Source organism: Ostrea edulis, chromosome 8, assembly GCF_947568905.1.
Source record: "Ostrea edulis chromosome 8, xbOstEdul1.1, whole genome shotgun sequence".
Lineage (NCBI taxonomy): Eukaryota > Metazoa > Mollusca > Bivalvia > Ostreida > Ostreidae > Ostrea > Ostrea edulis.
In genome coordinates this window covers 25,413,791-25,427,975 of record NC_079171.1, presented here as the reverse complement: position 1 = coordinate 25,427,975, position 14,185 = coordinate 25,413,791, and the positions used below count along the sequence as shown (strand labels likewise).

At 40.9% G+C, this 14,185-nt stretch overlaps 5 protein-coding genes across 5 annotated transcripts in view; 4 read left to right on the top strand and 1 right to left on the bottom strand.

The window, feature by feature from the left end:
- The window catches only part of LOC130049640 (serine-aspartate repeat-containing protein C-like), a 1,259-nt gene extending 565 nt beyond the window's left edge, over nt 1-694 (top strand). The window contains exon 2 of the mRNA XM_056147513.1: nt 13-694. Coding sequence (XP_056003488.1) covers nt 13-694 — 682 coding nt within the window. The remainder of the gene's footprint in view (nt 1-12) is intronic.
- Nucleotides 695-1,713: 1,019 nt separating this feature from the next.
- Nucleotides 1,714-2,563, bottom strand: LOC130049639 (uncharacterized). Its single transcript, XM_056147512.1, has 2 exons — nt 1,849-2,563; nt 1,714-1,763 (listed from the first exon to the last, which is right to left on the bottom strand). The coding sequence occupies exons 1-2, from the start codon at nt 2,561-2,563 to the stop codon at nt 1,714-1,716; spliced, it is 765 nt and encodes a 254-aa protein (XP_056003487.1).
- A 6,358-nt stretch (nt 2,564-8,921) lies between these two features.
- On the top strand, nt 8,922-9,905 carry LOC125662458 (uncharacterized). The gene has a single exon (XM_048894689.2). The coding sequence runs from the start codon at nt 8,922-8,924 to the stop codon at nt 9,903-9,905; it is 984 nt and encodes a 327-aa protein (XP_048750646.2).
- A 186-nt stretch (nt 9,906-10,091) lies between these two features.
- LOC130049638 (uncharacterized) lies at nt 10,092-11,246 on the top strand. Its single transcript, XM_056147511.1, has one exon. The coding sequence runs from the start codon at nt 10,092-10,094 to the stop codon at nt 11,244-11,246; it is 1,155 nt and encodes a 384-aa protein (XP_056003486.1).
- Nucleotides 11,247-12,224: 978 nt separating this feature from the next.
- LOC125663138 (uncharacterized protein F54H12.2-like) lies at nt 12,225-13,541 on the top strand. Its single transcript, XM_048895448.2, has one exon. It carries the CDS (start codon nt 12,225-12,227, stop codon nt 13,539-13,541), a length of 1,317 nt encoding a protein of 438 aa, XP_048751405.2.
- Nucleotides 13,542-14,185: the final 644 nt, after the last annotated feature.

The following is a 14,185-nucleotide window of genomic DNA, read 5'->3' as shown; positions in this document are numbered from 1 at the left end:
GGACTTGAGTAGTTGGCTGGACAATCACGATGACGTGAATTCGTTGTTGGAGCAATTGTCGGACAGTACCAAAGACATAGTGGTTAGCGATAGCGAGGGGAGTAGTCCCGCCGGTGGCGATAGTCCCGACGTGGACGTGGGCGGTCCCGAGTGTTCCGAGGTGGTGGTTCCCGAAACTCCGGACGGTAGCGAGAGTGACGGGGACGAGAGCGACGGGTCCGAGAGCTGCAGCGATACTAGCGCTTGCAGTGATTCCGGCAGTGACAGCGATGCCAGTAGCGTTTTGAGTGACACTAGCATGGACTATAGCTGCGACGAAGTGTTCCTGCCCAACGATGCTAGCAGTTCTAGCGACAGTGATGGCGAGGACGGCACTTCTACCTGCGAGGTGGGCGATCCGACCATGTACTCGGACATAAGCGATGCTGAGGAGGACGAGGGTGGTGAAAATTGTGAGGAATCGGTGAGGAAGTCGCCGGCCGCCGGTGTCTGCGAATACTCCGACATCAGCAGTGACGAGGACGAGAGCGAGTACGTGATGCCGGGTAGCAGTCCCGCGCGCCCCCGATTCGATTATCCCGACACGGACGGTCACATTGGGAATTGGTTGCCGATGGTGTACGGCGCTCCCTGGATTCACGACGACCCGACCGACTGTGCCGAGACTGACGTGAATTGTTCTCCGTTCGATTAGAAACCTTTTGCAAAGTTTAAAACCTATAATTTCTTTGACCTTTAACACTTGTTGAAGATCGCCATATTCGTCAGTCCCAAAGTCTTCATATGGTACACCATTCTGTTTCAAAGCCGCTCGTCTACCTAAACTCGCCACATATGTTATTATAACATTTCCTAATTCTGTGTCGTATCCGATGTCTAAAATTTCGCTCGGTATCAAAGTTTCTACAAAGCACTTATATCTGCCGGCTGGTGATATAACGAGAAAACTTGGTTTTGATGCATATTGTTTTTGACAAGACGGTGCACAATAACCAATTGGTTGAATGACTAATTGCGTATCTATACCCTTCGAATATAATATCGGTTTAACACCATGGTCTATAGAGAAGTATGTATTAGCACAAGTTTTACGAATTGGATTTAGTGACGATGATGCATCCTCAGGCCGAATCTTACACGTGTCAACCATGGTCGATGGCATGTCTGGACATTCTGTCAACATGTATTCTTTGATATGTTCGTGGTCGATCAGTGCGATATAACCGTTCGAATCGCAAACTAAAATATTTGGCGCCTGTATAGTACCATCTTGTGTATTGTAACGTGTAACCGAACCATTTAAGAACACAGATGTGTGTACATTTGTATCAAGGCTGGGCAAGTAATAGCATCTATCGTTAAAGTACGATCTATGATTACAATATTTGTTATTTTGCATATTTTGAACTACGATCCAATCGTAGCTCTTTGTCGAACACATGCACATCATAATGGCACTAGTGTCACTAATTATGTACATCAGCATTAACGGTATCGATATGGCGCTCCTCATTATGAACGATACGTGTAGAGAATTTTTTGTGGAGATGGTGTGTTGTAAACATATAATAATAAATATGCACGTATCATGAAAATAAACATTTAGTTAATATAGCATATATATAGCATTCATATATAATAGCATTAAAGATATACATTGAATATATGCATCCATGGTTAACGCATTGGATGAACTTGGAGATAATATATCTGCTAGTCTCCACGGCCAATCTGTCCAAGTCCAATCGGAGTTGGTCGCATTACTAGGAGTATCATCACGAATTATTATCCAATCCTTTTCTGTAGTAGCATCGTCCTCAGTTGCATTAGTGACGGTAGGTGGTCTACTTGTAGTCGTAGTCGTGGTTGTAGTTGTAGTGCGTTTAGTAGTTGTAGGTTGTGGGTTTGGCGCTGGCGTTGGAGCTGGTGTTGGGGGAGGTGCTGGCGTTGGAGCTGGTGTTGGGGGAGGTGCTGGCGTTGGTGCTGGTGTTGGGGGCGGTGCTGGCGTTGGTGCTGGTGTTGGGGGCGGTGCTGGCGTTGGAGCTGGTGTTGGGGGTGGCGCTGGCGTTGGAGCTGGTGTTGGGGGTGGCGTTGGTGCTGGTGTTGGGGGTGGCGCTGGCGTTGGTGCTGGTGTTGGGGGTGGCGCTGGCGTTGGAGCTGGTGTTGGAATTTTAGTGGGGGGAGGACCATTCCACGGAAATGGTTTCCCACCAGTCGCCGGCGGTAGTTCTTCATAAGAACGATGAATCGTTTCTACACGGTGCCGCTTGCAATAAGCGTATGCTCCTAGACTTTTAAGCATAACTCGAGGACGTCCATACAGCGTTGTTCCATATTGTTTACCATTATTCTTTATAATCGCTTGTTTTCCTAACGACGAAATATATTTAAGTATAACGTCACCAACTTCCACCATTCCTCGAAGATCGAATACTTCACTCTCGAAATTAGTTTCGACAATACACCAACTGCCACCAAAATCCGATATTATTATAAATCCAGGGTTTGGAGTCACTTCTCCAGGAGCTGCACAAAGCGGGGCACAAAATCCTATATATGACATGGTATACGTAGCGTCTTGAACAGTATTGTATATTACAAAGTTTGAGGGATGCTTGGGGATAAATTTTACATTGTTACAAGTTCTTACAAGACTGCCGGATAAGGATTCTATATCGTTGGGATTATATAAACATGGTGTCTGAGCTCTTCTCAGCATATCTGGACAATCGGTTAACGTATATTTGCTCCAATACTCCGGGTGTAGTAACGCCGGTCTCCCATTACTATCGCAAATTAAGTTAGTAACTTTACTAGACGCATTATGATTGTACATCGAGTCGCCTATATATGCTAAAGATTGGCGATGATCATACATATTTATCGGTAAGTAATAACATCGGCTGTGAAAAGATACTTTTCCTCTACAGTATTTCCGGTTGTTATTATTATCCACAACTACCCATTCGTGGGCGCTTCGTGAACACATGCATTTCATGACAGCACCGACTGGTGCGATCAAAAATACCATTAACCAGAATTCACGCATTGTGGTGTAGCTACTTTTTATATATAACAACTAAAATTGTTACAAAGTTTGGTGTAGTTATATACAAAAAATGATAATACACAAATATACAAATCTATGTTGTAAAAAAAGTCTACATGATGTAAAATCGACCCTTTGGTCTGTGCAATTTCCAATCCAAACGTATCTCGCAGATACAGAATCGTTAATATAACATATATATAGCATTCATATATAATAGCATTAAAGATATACAATGAGTATATGTGTCCATGGTTAACGTATTGGAAGAACTTGGAGATAATACATCTGCTAGTTTCCACGGCCAGTCCGTCCAAGACCAATCAGAGTCGGTCCCATTGCTAGGAGTATCTGCGCGAACCATGATCCAATCTGTTTCTGTAGTCGTAGCGTTCCCAATCGCATTAGTAACGGTAGGTGGTTTACTTGTAGTCGTATTCGTTGTAGTTGTAATTACATTAGGTCGTAGTGTAGGGAATAGTGTGGGGAGTGTAGGGGACGGCGCGGGGGCTTGCGTAGGGGCTGGTGTCGGTTGTGGAATTCTAGTCGTACTTTTGGTCGATGTAGTGGGAGGAAGGCCGCCACTCCTAAATGGATACCCACCCGTCGGTGGTGGCAGTTGGTCGTAAGCACGATGAATCGTTTCTACACGGTATCGATTGCAATAAGCGAATGTTCCTAAACTTTTAAGCATAATTCGAGGACGACCATACACCCTTGTTCCATACGGTTTACCACCATTCTTTATAATCGCTTGTTTTCCTAACGACGAAATATGGTTAAGTATAGCGTCACCAAGTTCCTTAATTCCTTGAAGATCGAATACTTCACTCTCGAACTTAGTTTCGGCTAGACACCAACTGCCACCAAAATCCGATATTACTATAAATCCAGGGTTTGGAACCACTTGTCCACCAATTGCACATGTCTTGGCACAATATCCTATATGTGTCACGGTATACTTAGCGTCTTGAACAGTGTCGTATAATGTATATTCCGTTGGAGGTCTGGGATTAAATTTTACATTACTACAAGTTAGTATGAGACGTCTGGCTACGGACGCGATATCGTTGGGATTGTACACACATTGCGATCTAACTCGTTTCAGCATATCTGGACAATCGGTTAACGTATAACTGTTCCAATACTTCGGGTGTATTAACGCCGGTATACCATTACTGTCACAAATTAAGTTAGTAACTACACTAGCCTCTGTAAAATTGTATAGTATACTGTATATCGAGTCCCCTGTATAAACTATAGATTTACGATTATCAAATATATTTATCGGTAAGTAGTAACATCGACTGTTAAAAGATACGGGTCCTATACAATATCTCCGGTTATCATTGTTATGCATGCCTATCCAATCGTGGGCGCTTCGTGGACACATACATTTCATGACAGCACCGACTGGTGCGATCAAAAATACCATTAACCAGAATTCACGCATTGTGGTGTAGCAATTTTTATATACAACAACTAAAAAATTGTTACAAAGATTGGTGTAGTTATATACAATAATAATACACAAATATACAAATCTATGCTGTAAAAATGTCAACATGGGGTAAAACCGATCATTCATTCTGCGCATCTTTCCACTCCAAACATATCTCGCAGATACAGTCTTTGCACTCGAGTTCTTCTTCGGGTGTGATGCTACAAAACTTCGAACACTGGCACTTTAACCACTCTGTCTGGGTATCGCCACAAATTATATAACCAGCGGTTCGGCAAGGATGAGTGTTCATTTTTTCTATCAGCTTCTGTTTCTTAAGAATATTCTCCTTTTTATGATGTACGCAACCACAATAATCCCAATGTCCTTTGCAATATCCACACACCATCAAATCGTCATCATCCGACGCATACCGATCATTCGACATGGTGTAGCTACAAATTGGAGGACAGTTATTGGCAGTATATAATATATATATATTATTGGAGAGGCAAGGAGGACACCCTCCATAGACTATATCAAATACATCTCGAACAGCTTCGATTTTTTAGAAGTGGGTTTTCCCCGCTGCTAGAACACGTTCGATTCTTTAGCTGCGGAGTTGCCCTCCGTGCCGCTCTAATAATATATATATATACACCGTCAGAGAGCTGTCCTCCGGAGGTAGCGATGAATATATGCTCGTCTATGTAACACTCCCCATTTGAGAAACCGAGATGTAGTCTTGTGTGTGAATTATGTAGTGAAGCTTGTTATATTTATTTGAGACGTCCGGTGTGGAGATATTTTGGTGCCGACACGAGTTTAAGACACTAGTGTAGCGTAGAGTTTCTTAAGACGTAAAACATCGACATCATGCTCGCAGCGATCATCATTCTAACGACGTGCCTCGTCACCGATATAGTGCGGGCTGCCGACCCATACATCGACTTATCTAGGACCTGTGGTTATTCGTGTAGTACCAGTACCGGATCGAGACATCTGAAAAAGGATAACGGTTATGTGCTACGAAACAGCGATGGTGCGGCGAAGTGCTTATTCATCCTACCAGATAGGATCGCTACCTCGCTACCTATCGGACCGGACTGGAGAATTTACGAATCTAAAGGCGATGAACGAATTAATAACTTACTGATATCGTTCTTCTCCATGAACAAACGGAGCGTCACATTCGCATCGAATGGTACGTACATACACACTCGATCGCCGGCGATTCTATACCATCCGATAGTGTCGCCGAATTTTAGAGTCAACTATTGCTACACCATCAAAACTGCAGCGAGTCGTTTCTACGGATTCCCGGTGTATTATTACTCGAAACGACCAAACGTTATACCCTGCAACCACGATACGCCGTACTGCTTTGGGGATAAAATACCTCCTACAAATTGTAAATGGTGAATGGTGACAAACGACACGAGAGTACCCAAACTACATACAGAAACAGACAAGAAGTGCCTTTCTGATGGGTTTTTCGTAAGTTCACGATTCACTGTGGAGGCTAATATGGAGGACAGCCCTTTGACAGTGTATATATATATATATTATTAGAGCGGCACGGAGGACGGCCCTCCGCAGACAGCTTCAATAATTCTCGAACAGCTTCGATTTTTAAGGATATATATGTAATGTCTTACTTAATGTACCTTCGTTTCCCACAAATAAAAAATATACAGTAACAATTTGGTAACACTTTTATTTTTACAATTACATGTTATGATGGAGTATTAAAAATATGTTTACAAATATATACAGCACAACTTTCACATAAATTCATGATACGCATATATAGCGAACATTGTGTATAAATATATAAACGCAATGGTGCGGCTTGCAGAACTAACTGGTGAATGTGTAGTCAGATCCCATGGCCAACGACCCCATCTATCAAACGTGATATTCCGAGATAATGGTGGTTGTGTAATTATCTCGTTGCGCAATCACCATATCCAAATGCGACCACTATCGCTATCAGCGATAAGTATACCCCATACATTATGCCTACAGATGTGTATAAGATTTTAAGCAAATGATAGTGGGATTTTACGATAAATATACTATTTTAAATAGTATCAAAAAGAAATATTTAATAAAAATAATATGACCAAATAGTAACAATTACTACGGTACAACAAAACGAACACGTTCGAGCTATTCATATAGGTCATACAAGTGGTACAGACGCGCGATCACAATGTCTAAACCTCAACCGAAGACAGAGATACGGAAAATTTCCAACTCGGAAAGAAGAGTCAGCAAGAGAATTGAACGGGCCAGCTCGCATTTCAATTCTAGCAACGCTTCTTGCTCGAAATCCGACCAGCACACATGTCACAAAATTAACTACCACTTTAAGTCCTTCATAAAGTCTTATGATGACTCGGTATACAATGAATGTGTTATGAAATCCGGATTTGTGAAATCTCCTGTCAGTTATAAGTTGCTAACTAGCAATAGGGAAATTTGTAACGCTTTAGGTTTAACCGGAGTATACAGAACAGACGCCGTAGAGGAGAACACGAATACGCCGGTTATTGCAATTCTGTGTCGACAAGGGAAAGAAATAGAAGCAGCGAAAGCATTTGCCGATCACAGATTCCAAAAAGAACTGGAGCCTTCAGAAAGCTTCAATTATGCAAGCAGGTGCATCATACTCCCAAGAAACACCTTCGGTGACACAGCGAGACCGGTTGGTAGACCAACATATGGATAGACCACCTGTCAAGGTCGTTCTACATCCATATAAAGCATATGTGGGTGTAAGACATACTGCCAATTCTATGCGTACACCAATCATCGACTATACCGATGCGAATTTTAGATCCATGGATACGCCCTTATTAAGGTGGTGTATGTACGAATATTACGTACCGAAAGAAGTGACCGAAGATATATTTTGGATGAGTGTCGCCAATGTGATGAACTTTTGTCATAGATTTATTTTCAAACAGAGTATTATAGATACCCCTTACACATTCATTATGCCCAAGGATAATCTCAGTTCGTCGATGAGAAGCGCCAGCAAGGATCCCAGAAAGAAACCTAGCATATGCGATCAAGCTATAGAGTCACTCAAATTCCAACTACCTATCACAGCCAATACTGTATTGAACAATCCCAGACAGAAACAAGTCGTCGATGCCAAGGAATTGGTGTACGATACGTCCCTGTTGAACTTTTTACACGATATTCACGACATAACATGTGTGAATCCTTTCATTTTTTGCGGGGAGATTGCGGATATATTGATGACGTACTACACTAAATTTCCAAACTATGACGGTAGTTACCCAATATTTTCCAACCCGTCGTTTATCAATTTTTTATTGAACCGATTGGAGTTGTGGAATAAGTACCGATCGATAAGTGTGAGCGTCGATATACACGACACCTTCCAAAAGTGTTTGGGACCATACAACAATAGGTTCAAGCCTGGCAAGACTAGGTGAGTAGTAGGGTATACACTGTGCAGTCACTTTACAGTCAAGATGACGTCATGGGGATTCCCAGTCCCCACCCACACAGGTCATAATTGAGGTCACAATCCAGGGGTGACTCTACAGTCAGGGGTGACTTTACAGTCAAGGTGTACTCTACAGTCAAGGGTGACTCTACGGTCACTGACGTCACGAATTGTAACAATAAATACCACATAAGGTTTACGTAAGTTGTTATAACGATGGAAACTCAGGGAAAGCAGTACAAATGGAAAATTTTAGCCTGGAGTGCTCTAAGAAGAAATGAGAAGAAATGGACATTGCAAGAGAGTCAATGGTTTGACAAAAAAGAGGATTGCATTGCTAATTTTAAGGAAAAAATGAAAAATGGGTATGACATTGCAGACAGCTGGGGATCTGAAGAATACCTATTGAAACGTCGAGTTATGCCGCGAAAATACTTCCCACACTTTGAAATACGTTAGAAATTCAAAGAGGAGAATATTATGAAAAAAGAAGTTAAATTTAATGATCGTGTACAGATTATTTTAATTCCGTACGAAGAACGGAAAGGGATTTGGGTGCAACATGCCACAGATAGAGCTCATTTTAAGAGAAGAATTCAACAAACAGAGAATGTTTTATTGCCCGTGCTTCTTCAGAAATTGAAACGATGCACACTTTAAAGTCAAACAAGCATAAAATAGGAAGCAAATAAATGTCTCTTCTACGGAGGTCGTGATATAGGTGAAAGTCAAGAGACACTCTACAGTCAAGGCAGACTCTACAGTCAAGGGGGACTCTGCAGTCAAAGGGAACTCTACAGTCATGGAGACTCTACAGTCATGAGCCACGTGACATAAAACATATATAAACTTTATCAATTTGAAAGACCTTCACCAGTTCTCAGCAAGTCCTAAGGAGAGAATACAGGTGAACTTTTTTTCTTGTGAGATTCTTGTCGAGAACAAAGATGGAGCTTAAACATCAGGACGTTATCAAGGCAAACTACTCGACATTGGTAAAGAAGATGATGGCTATTCCTATTGCAGGACATCTGTACGCCTCAAACATAATTACCGATGAAATGAAACAACAAATAGAAGCTGAAAGAACCAGTTATGACAGAAACAGAAAACTGATTAGCATCATCTTACGTCGGGGATCGAGAGCTTTTATGGGCCTCAGAATGGCATTAATGAAAGCCAATCAAGCCGACTTATCAAGGCTGTTAATGAATAATGACGATGACACAAAGTCTGAATACGAAAAGAAGCTGGCCATGGCAAGATCATTAGTCGTCAATACCAAAGAAAGAGGAGATTCCAGAAACGAGTCAAAGAAAAGTACACAGCAGCAGTCTCAGGAGCTAAGGTGTAGGATAAGTCTGGACGACTTTAACGACCTGTTTCTCACCGCCATGCCTTTCAAGGGAACGGTTTACGTTCACATTCGTCATCTCGTAGAATCCCATGGTCGTCTCATTGCCACCAAGAAGGGAGTTACCTTTCCTTTGGCCCGTTGGTTGAAATTTGAATCTCTTTTACCAGATATTCAAAATTACATAAACAACACTGGAAAAGAGGATGAAGAAGTACAGTGGCATGTTGGCGGAGGAGTGTTTGTTTCATTATCACCAGGCTATCCTACAGTAGATATAAGACACTTTTGGAAGCCAGACAACGTTCCAGAACCCATACCAACCAAGAAAGGAGTCACTTTGAACAAACACAAATTGTCCAGACTTAGAGATGCCCTCGAAGAGATGCATGAATCTGTTCCAGAGCTAAAAGATACAGAACTTTGCATGCTGAGCGAGTCTCATCAGAATCAGCTTGGAATGCTAAGCTGTCCTGAATGTACCCCCTTCGGTTACGATGCACAAGACAATATGTCCATGGAATGTAATGTAGGAGATTTACAGGACGTGGAATCAATTGAGAGTGATCTTGAATGACACTGTGACCATAGACACTGAACCCAAACGAATTAATGATACGAATGTAACATTTTGTAGATATCAATTATTGTATTTTTTTTATCTTAACAATACGAAATAAAATATGGTTTTAAATAAAAGTATCTTATTCTTACTTGGATATAAAAGGCAACAGTCAAAGAGAGAACATTAGTTTTTGTCAGTATGCCAAACTACACGGATTACTTAAGGGAGCTCTACTACACTCCCGGTAATCCGGGGGCATATGGAGGTCCCGAAAAATTGTATCAAGTCGTCAAACTGGAAGGCAAATATAAGATTGGCAGACAAAGAATAAGACAATTTTTAAACAACGAAGACTCTTATAGTCTGTATAAACCTATTCGTAAGACATTTCCGCGCTCAAAAGTGATAGTGAACACAATTGATTCTATGTGGGATGGTGACTTAGCCGATGTCAGTAACATTGCATCCCATAACGACGGTTACAAATTCTTATTAGTGCTAATAGACATTTTCAGCCGATATCTATTTATAGTTCCGTTAAAAAATAAAAGTCATCAAAAGATCATCGACGGTTTAAAATCGGTTTTCCAGAAAGGACGAAAACCACACACTCTCAGAACAGATAAGGGTAGTGAATTCAAAAATCGTTGGGTAAAAACATTTCTGAAAAGAGAAGGAATTAACGTCATATACACTCAAAATGAAACAAAAGCAAACTATGCAGAGAGAGTGATTCGTACCATGAAAAACCTTATGTATCGCTATTTCATGAAAAACAAAACTTATCGTTTTGTGAATGTGTTACAAGATTTGGTGAAAAGTTACAACGATAGACCCCACAGGTCTTTAGGCGGAAATGCTCCAGTCACTGTCAACCAGGAAAATGCTGATGAAATCAGACTAGAGGCTTATCTGTCGGGTAAACCAAAATCGGACATGACAGAAAATAATCGTAACCAGCTTAAGGAGTCAAACAAAACAAAGAAAAAAAGAGTTAAACCATTTTTCAAGTTAAAAATTGGAGATAATGTCAGAATATCACAGCTTAAACACCCTTTCCAAAGAGACTATCAGCAAAAATGGACAGCAGAATTTTTTAAAGTGAGTGAAAGATACAAAAGAGGCCAAATACCTGTATACAAAGTAAAAGATTTGGCGGACGACCCTATAGAAGGCACCTTCTACGAATCTGAGCTTCAGAAAGTCATGAAGTCAGAGGACGTAGCTTACAGAGTGGAAAAAATTCTAAAAAGGAGGCGTCGTGGAAAAACCAAAGAAGTGTTTGTAAAATGGGAAGGATGGCCAAAGAAATTCAATTCGTGGATTCCAGAGAGCTCTCTAGAAAAGCAATAAAAGCCTGTCTCCTCTGTAAGACCTATTTATTCAAGATGAGCGTTCGTATGGTGTTGACGTCTACGGACAGTTCTGAATATTTTGACAATAAACCAAATTGTTTTCGAGTTCAACTGAATAAACAGATTCAATTCGACGGATATTGGACTGTTGCCCTGACAGAATTTTCTTCAGAGAGCTGGATTACGTCAAAGAAGAAACCCGAGTTGTTTGTGTGTTGTGATATTTGTCAAGAAACTCTTATTGGTGGAAAAGAAGCACCCCTCCTAAGACGCATATACCTGGGAGAGAAAGCAGAAAATATCACCTACGCACTACCATATTACATTCCAGTAAAAATCGGCCAATTACAGCAGATTGGGATATATATAACGGACAGAGATGGAAACTTAGTTTCATTCTTAAACGGACCGGTGACCGTAACACTTCATTTTAAGAAGTTTCCTTACGTTCTGTGACGATGAATAGCCAGACTTACGTCAGTGATCCCAGAATATGGGAAGCTTTTTACAAGAACATGGCAGAGAAAAAATTCAACCCTTATAGATACAAACCTAAACAAACTGGTAGAGGTGTGAAAAGTTATAAGTCTTACGTTATTCCATTGAGACCTCACTCACAATTAGAATCTGAACAACACACCAGCACTCAAATGACCCCAGTAGCTGCCGTGGAGGAAAGAGCCAAAGTCGAACATGCCAAGGATGTCAAAGAGGGCGTACCATTCGTCAAGGTACAGGGAAGTATAAAAAGGCCACGTTCTCAATCTGTTGCCATTCCTTCAAAAAAATTGAAGCCAACAACATCTCCAACTTCGAGGAAGAAGTCATCTAAACCTACAAAACAAAGAAAAACGCCAGAACAGAGAAAAAAGAAGTCCGTCAAAAAACAGCGAGCAGCACCAGGCAAGAAAACGCAATCAAGAACGAAGAAAGAGTTTAAGATCGACAGTTACAGAAGTATCTTTAAACAGTGAAAATGGCCTTTCTAAGCAGTGATAATAAAGACATAGCTCAACCCATGGAACTGTCACTTTTTGCATCACCAACGAACCAAGTAGCAGTGGAAAAAGTGTACTTTACAGAAGCAAGACCTATTTCTAACATAGGAGTGTCTGATACACCGATCGAAATCATAGTTTCTGGTTCGGGAGCAGAATACATTGATTTTAAAAGAAGTAAATTGTACGTAAAGGCCCGAATTTTGAAAGCAGATGGAACGGCTCTGGCCAGTAATGAAAAAACAGGTATCGTAAATTTACCCCTTCAGAGTATGTTCTCCCAGATGGATGTCTACTTAAACAACAAACTAGTCTCTTTCAATACGAACAACTACCCGTGGAAGGCTTATTTTAAGACAATTTTGTTTAGCGGGAAAGACGAACTCAATTCACAGAAACAATCAGAACTGTTCTTTAAAGACGAGGGAAATCTAGGCGATGCCAATGCCTACAATGGAGGCAATGCCGGACTGGTCCTGCGGTATGGATACACCCAACAAAGTGCAGCCTTTGAGTTGGAAGGAAACCTGATGGAAGACATCTTTGATATAGATAAATATCTGATAAACGGAGTAGACATTTACATCAAACTCTTTAGATCCAGTGCTCCTTTTGTCATCATGTCAGCAGAATCTACGCCGGCTTTCAAATTAGAGTTGCTGGACGTCGTGTACAAAGTAGCCAAGGTGCGAGTAGATCCTGGCGTTCTACTGAACCATAGTAAACAGATAGAAGCAACCCCTGTAAAATATACCATTATGCGAAATGAATTGAAAATGAATACCATTCCTAAAGGATCCACCGAGTTTTACTGGGACAACATTTTCCCTCAAGCAGTCCCTGATCGCATCGTGGTGGCCTTAGTGGACCAGAAAGCCGTCAATGGGGATTACACGTCCAATCCCTTCGACTTTGAACATATGGGATTAACTGATGTTGGGATATACGTTAACGGAGAAAGTGTACCCGGTAGACCATTAAAGACAGACTTCTCAGCTGGACTCTATTCAGCGGCTTATGCTCGTTTATTTGAAGCCTCTGGAAAATGGAACAATGATGCCGGACTGATTATCAGTCGTAATAATTTTGGAAATGGCTATTCTCTATTTGTTTTTACCGTCGATCCTTGTGGATTTGGAGAAGAGTATTTAAACCTGATTCGTCGAGGAAACACCAGACTGGAACTGAAATTCAAACAAGCAACAGCCAAAGCCGCTAATGCTATAGTATTTGCAACGTTTTCATCTCTACTAGAAGTCGACAAATCACGTGACATCAACTACATTCAACCATGAATTCGATGCAACTGCTGAATCTGGTGAAAACGGACCCTTGCTTAAGACGTTTTGTAAAAGGTGTATTTGCTAGCAATACATTGCCTCAAATCGTTACACAATATCCGAGCGCCTTCATCGTCAATACACAACCTTTGCCGTTTCCTGGAGAACACTGGGTGACATTGATCATGCATAGTCCATCTCAAGCAGAGTTTTTCGATAGCCTTGGAAAATCACCAGCTGATTACAATCAAGACATTCAGAACTTTTTGAAGAAAAACAGTGCACATTGTAATTTCAAATCTATACGACTGCAACCTCGTAATTCCGATTTATGTGGTCTTTATGTCTTAGTGTTTTTAATTGCAAGATTGTGTTTTAAAAACTCATTAAATCGTGTGTATGCTTTATTTTCTAAAGACATTCAATCCAATGATGACTTTGTGAAACGTTTTATGCAAGAATATTTTATGTATCAATAAATAAAAATAAAATGGTAGAACATGTATGAGGGAGTTATCTTATTTCGTAATTGGAATAAATTATATTGCTTATATGTGTGTGCGATATTACCTTAGACTTCATTTTGAGGAAGTCTAGCGACTGAGAAACATGGAAAATGAGAGCATGAATGATTGGTGGAACACTCATTCCTTACTACC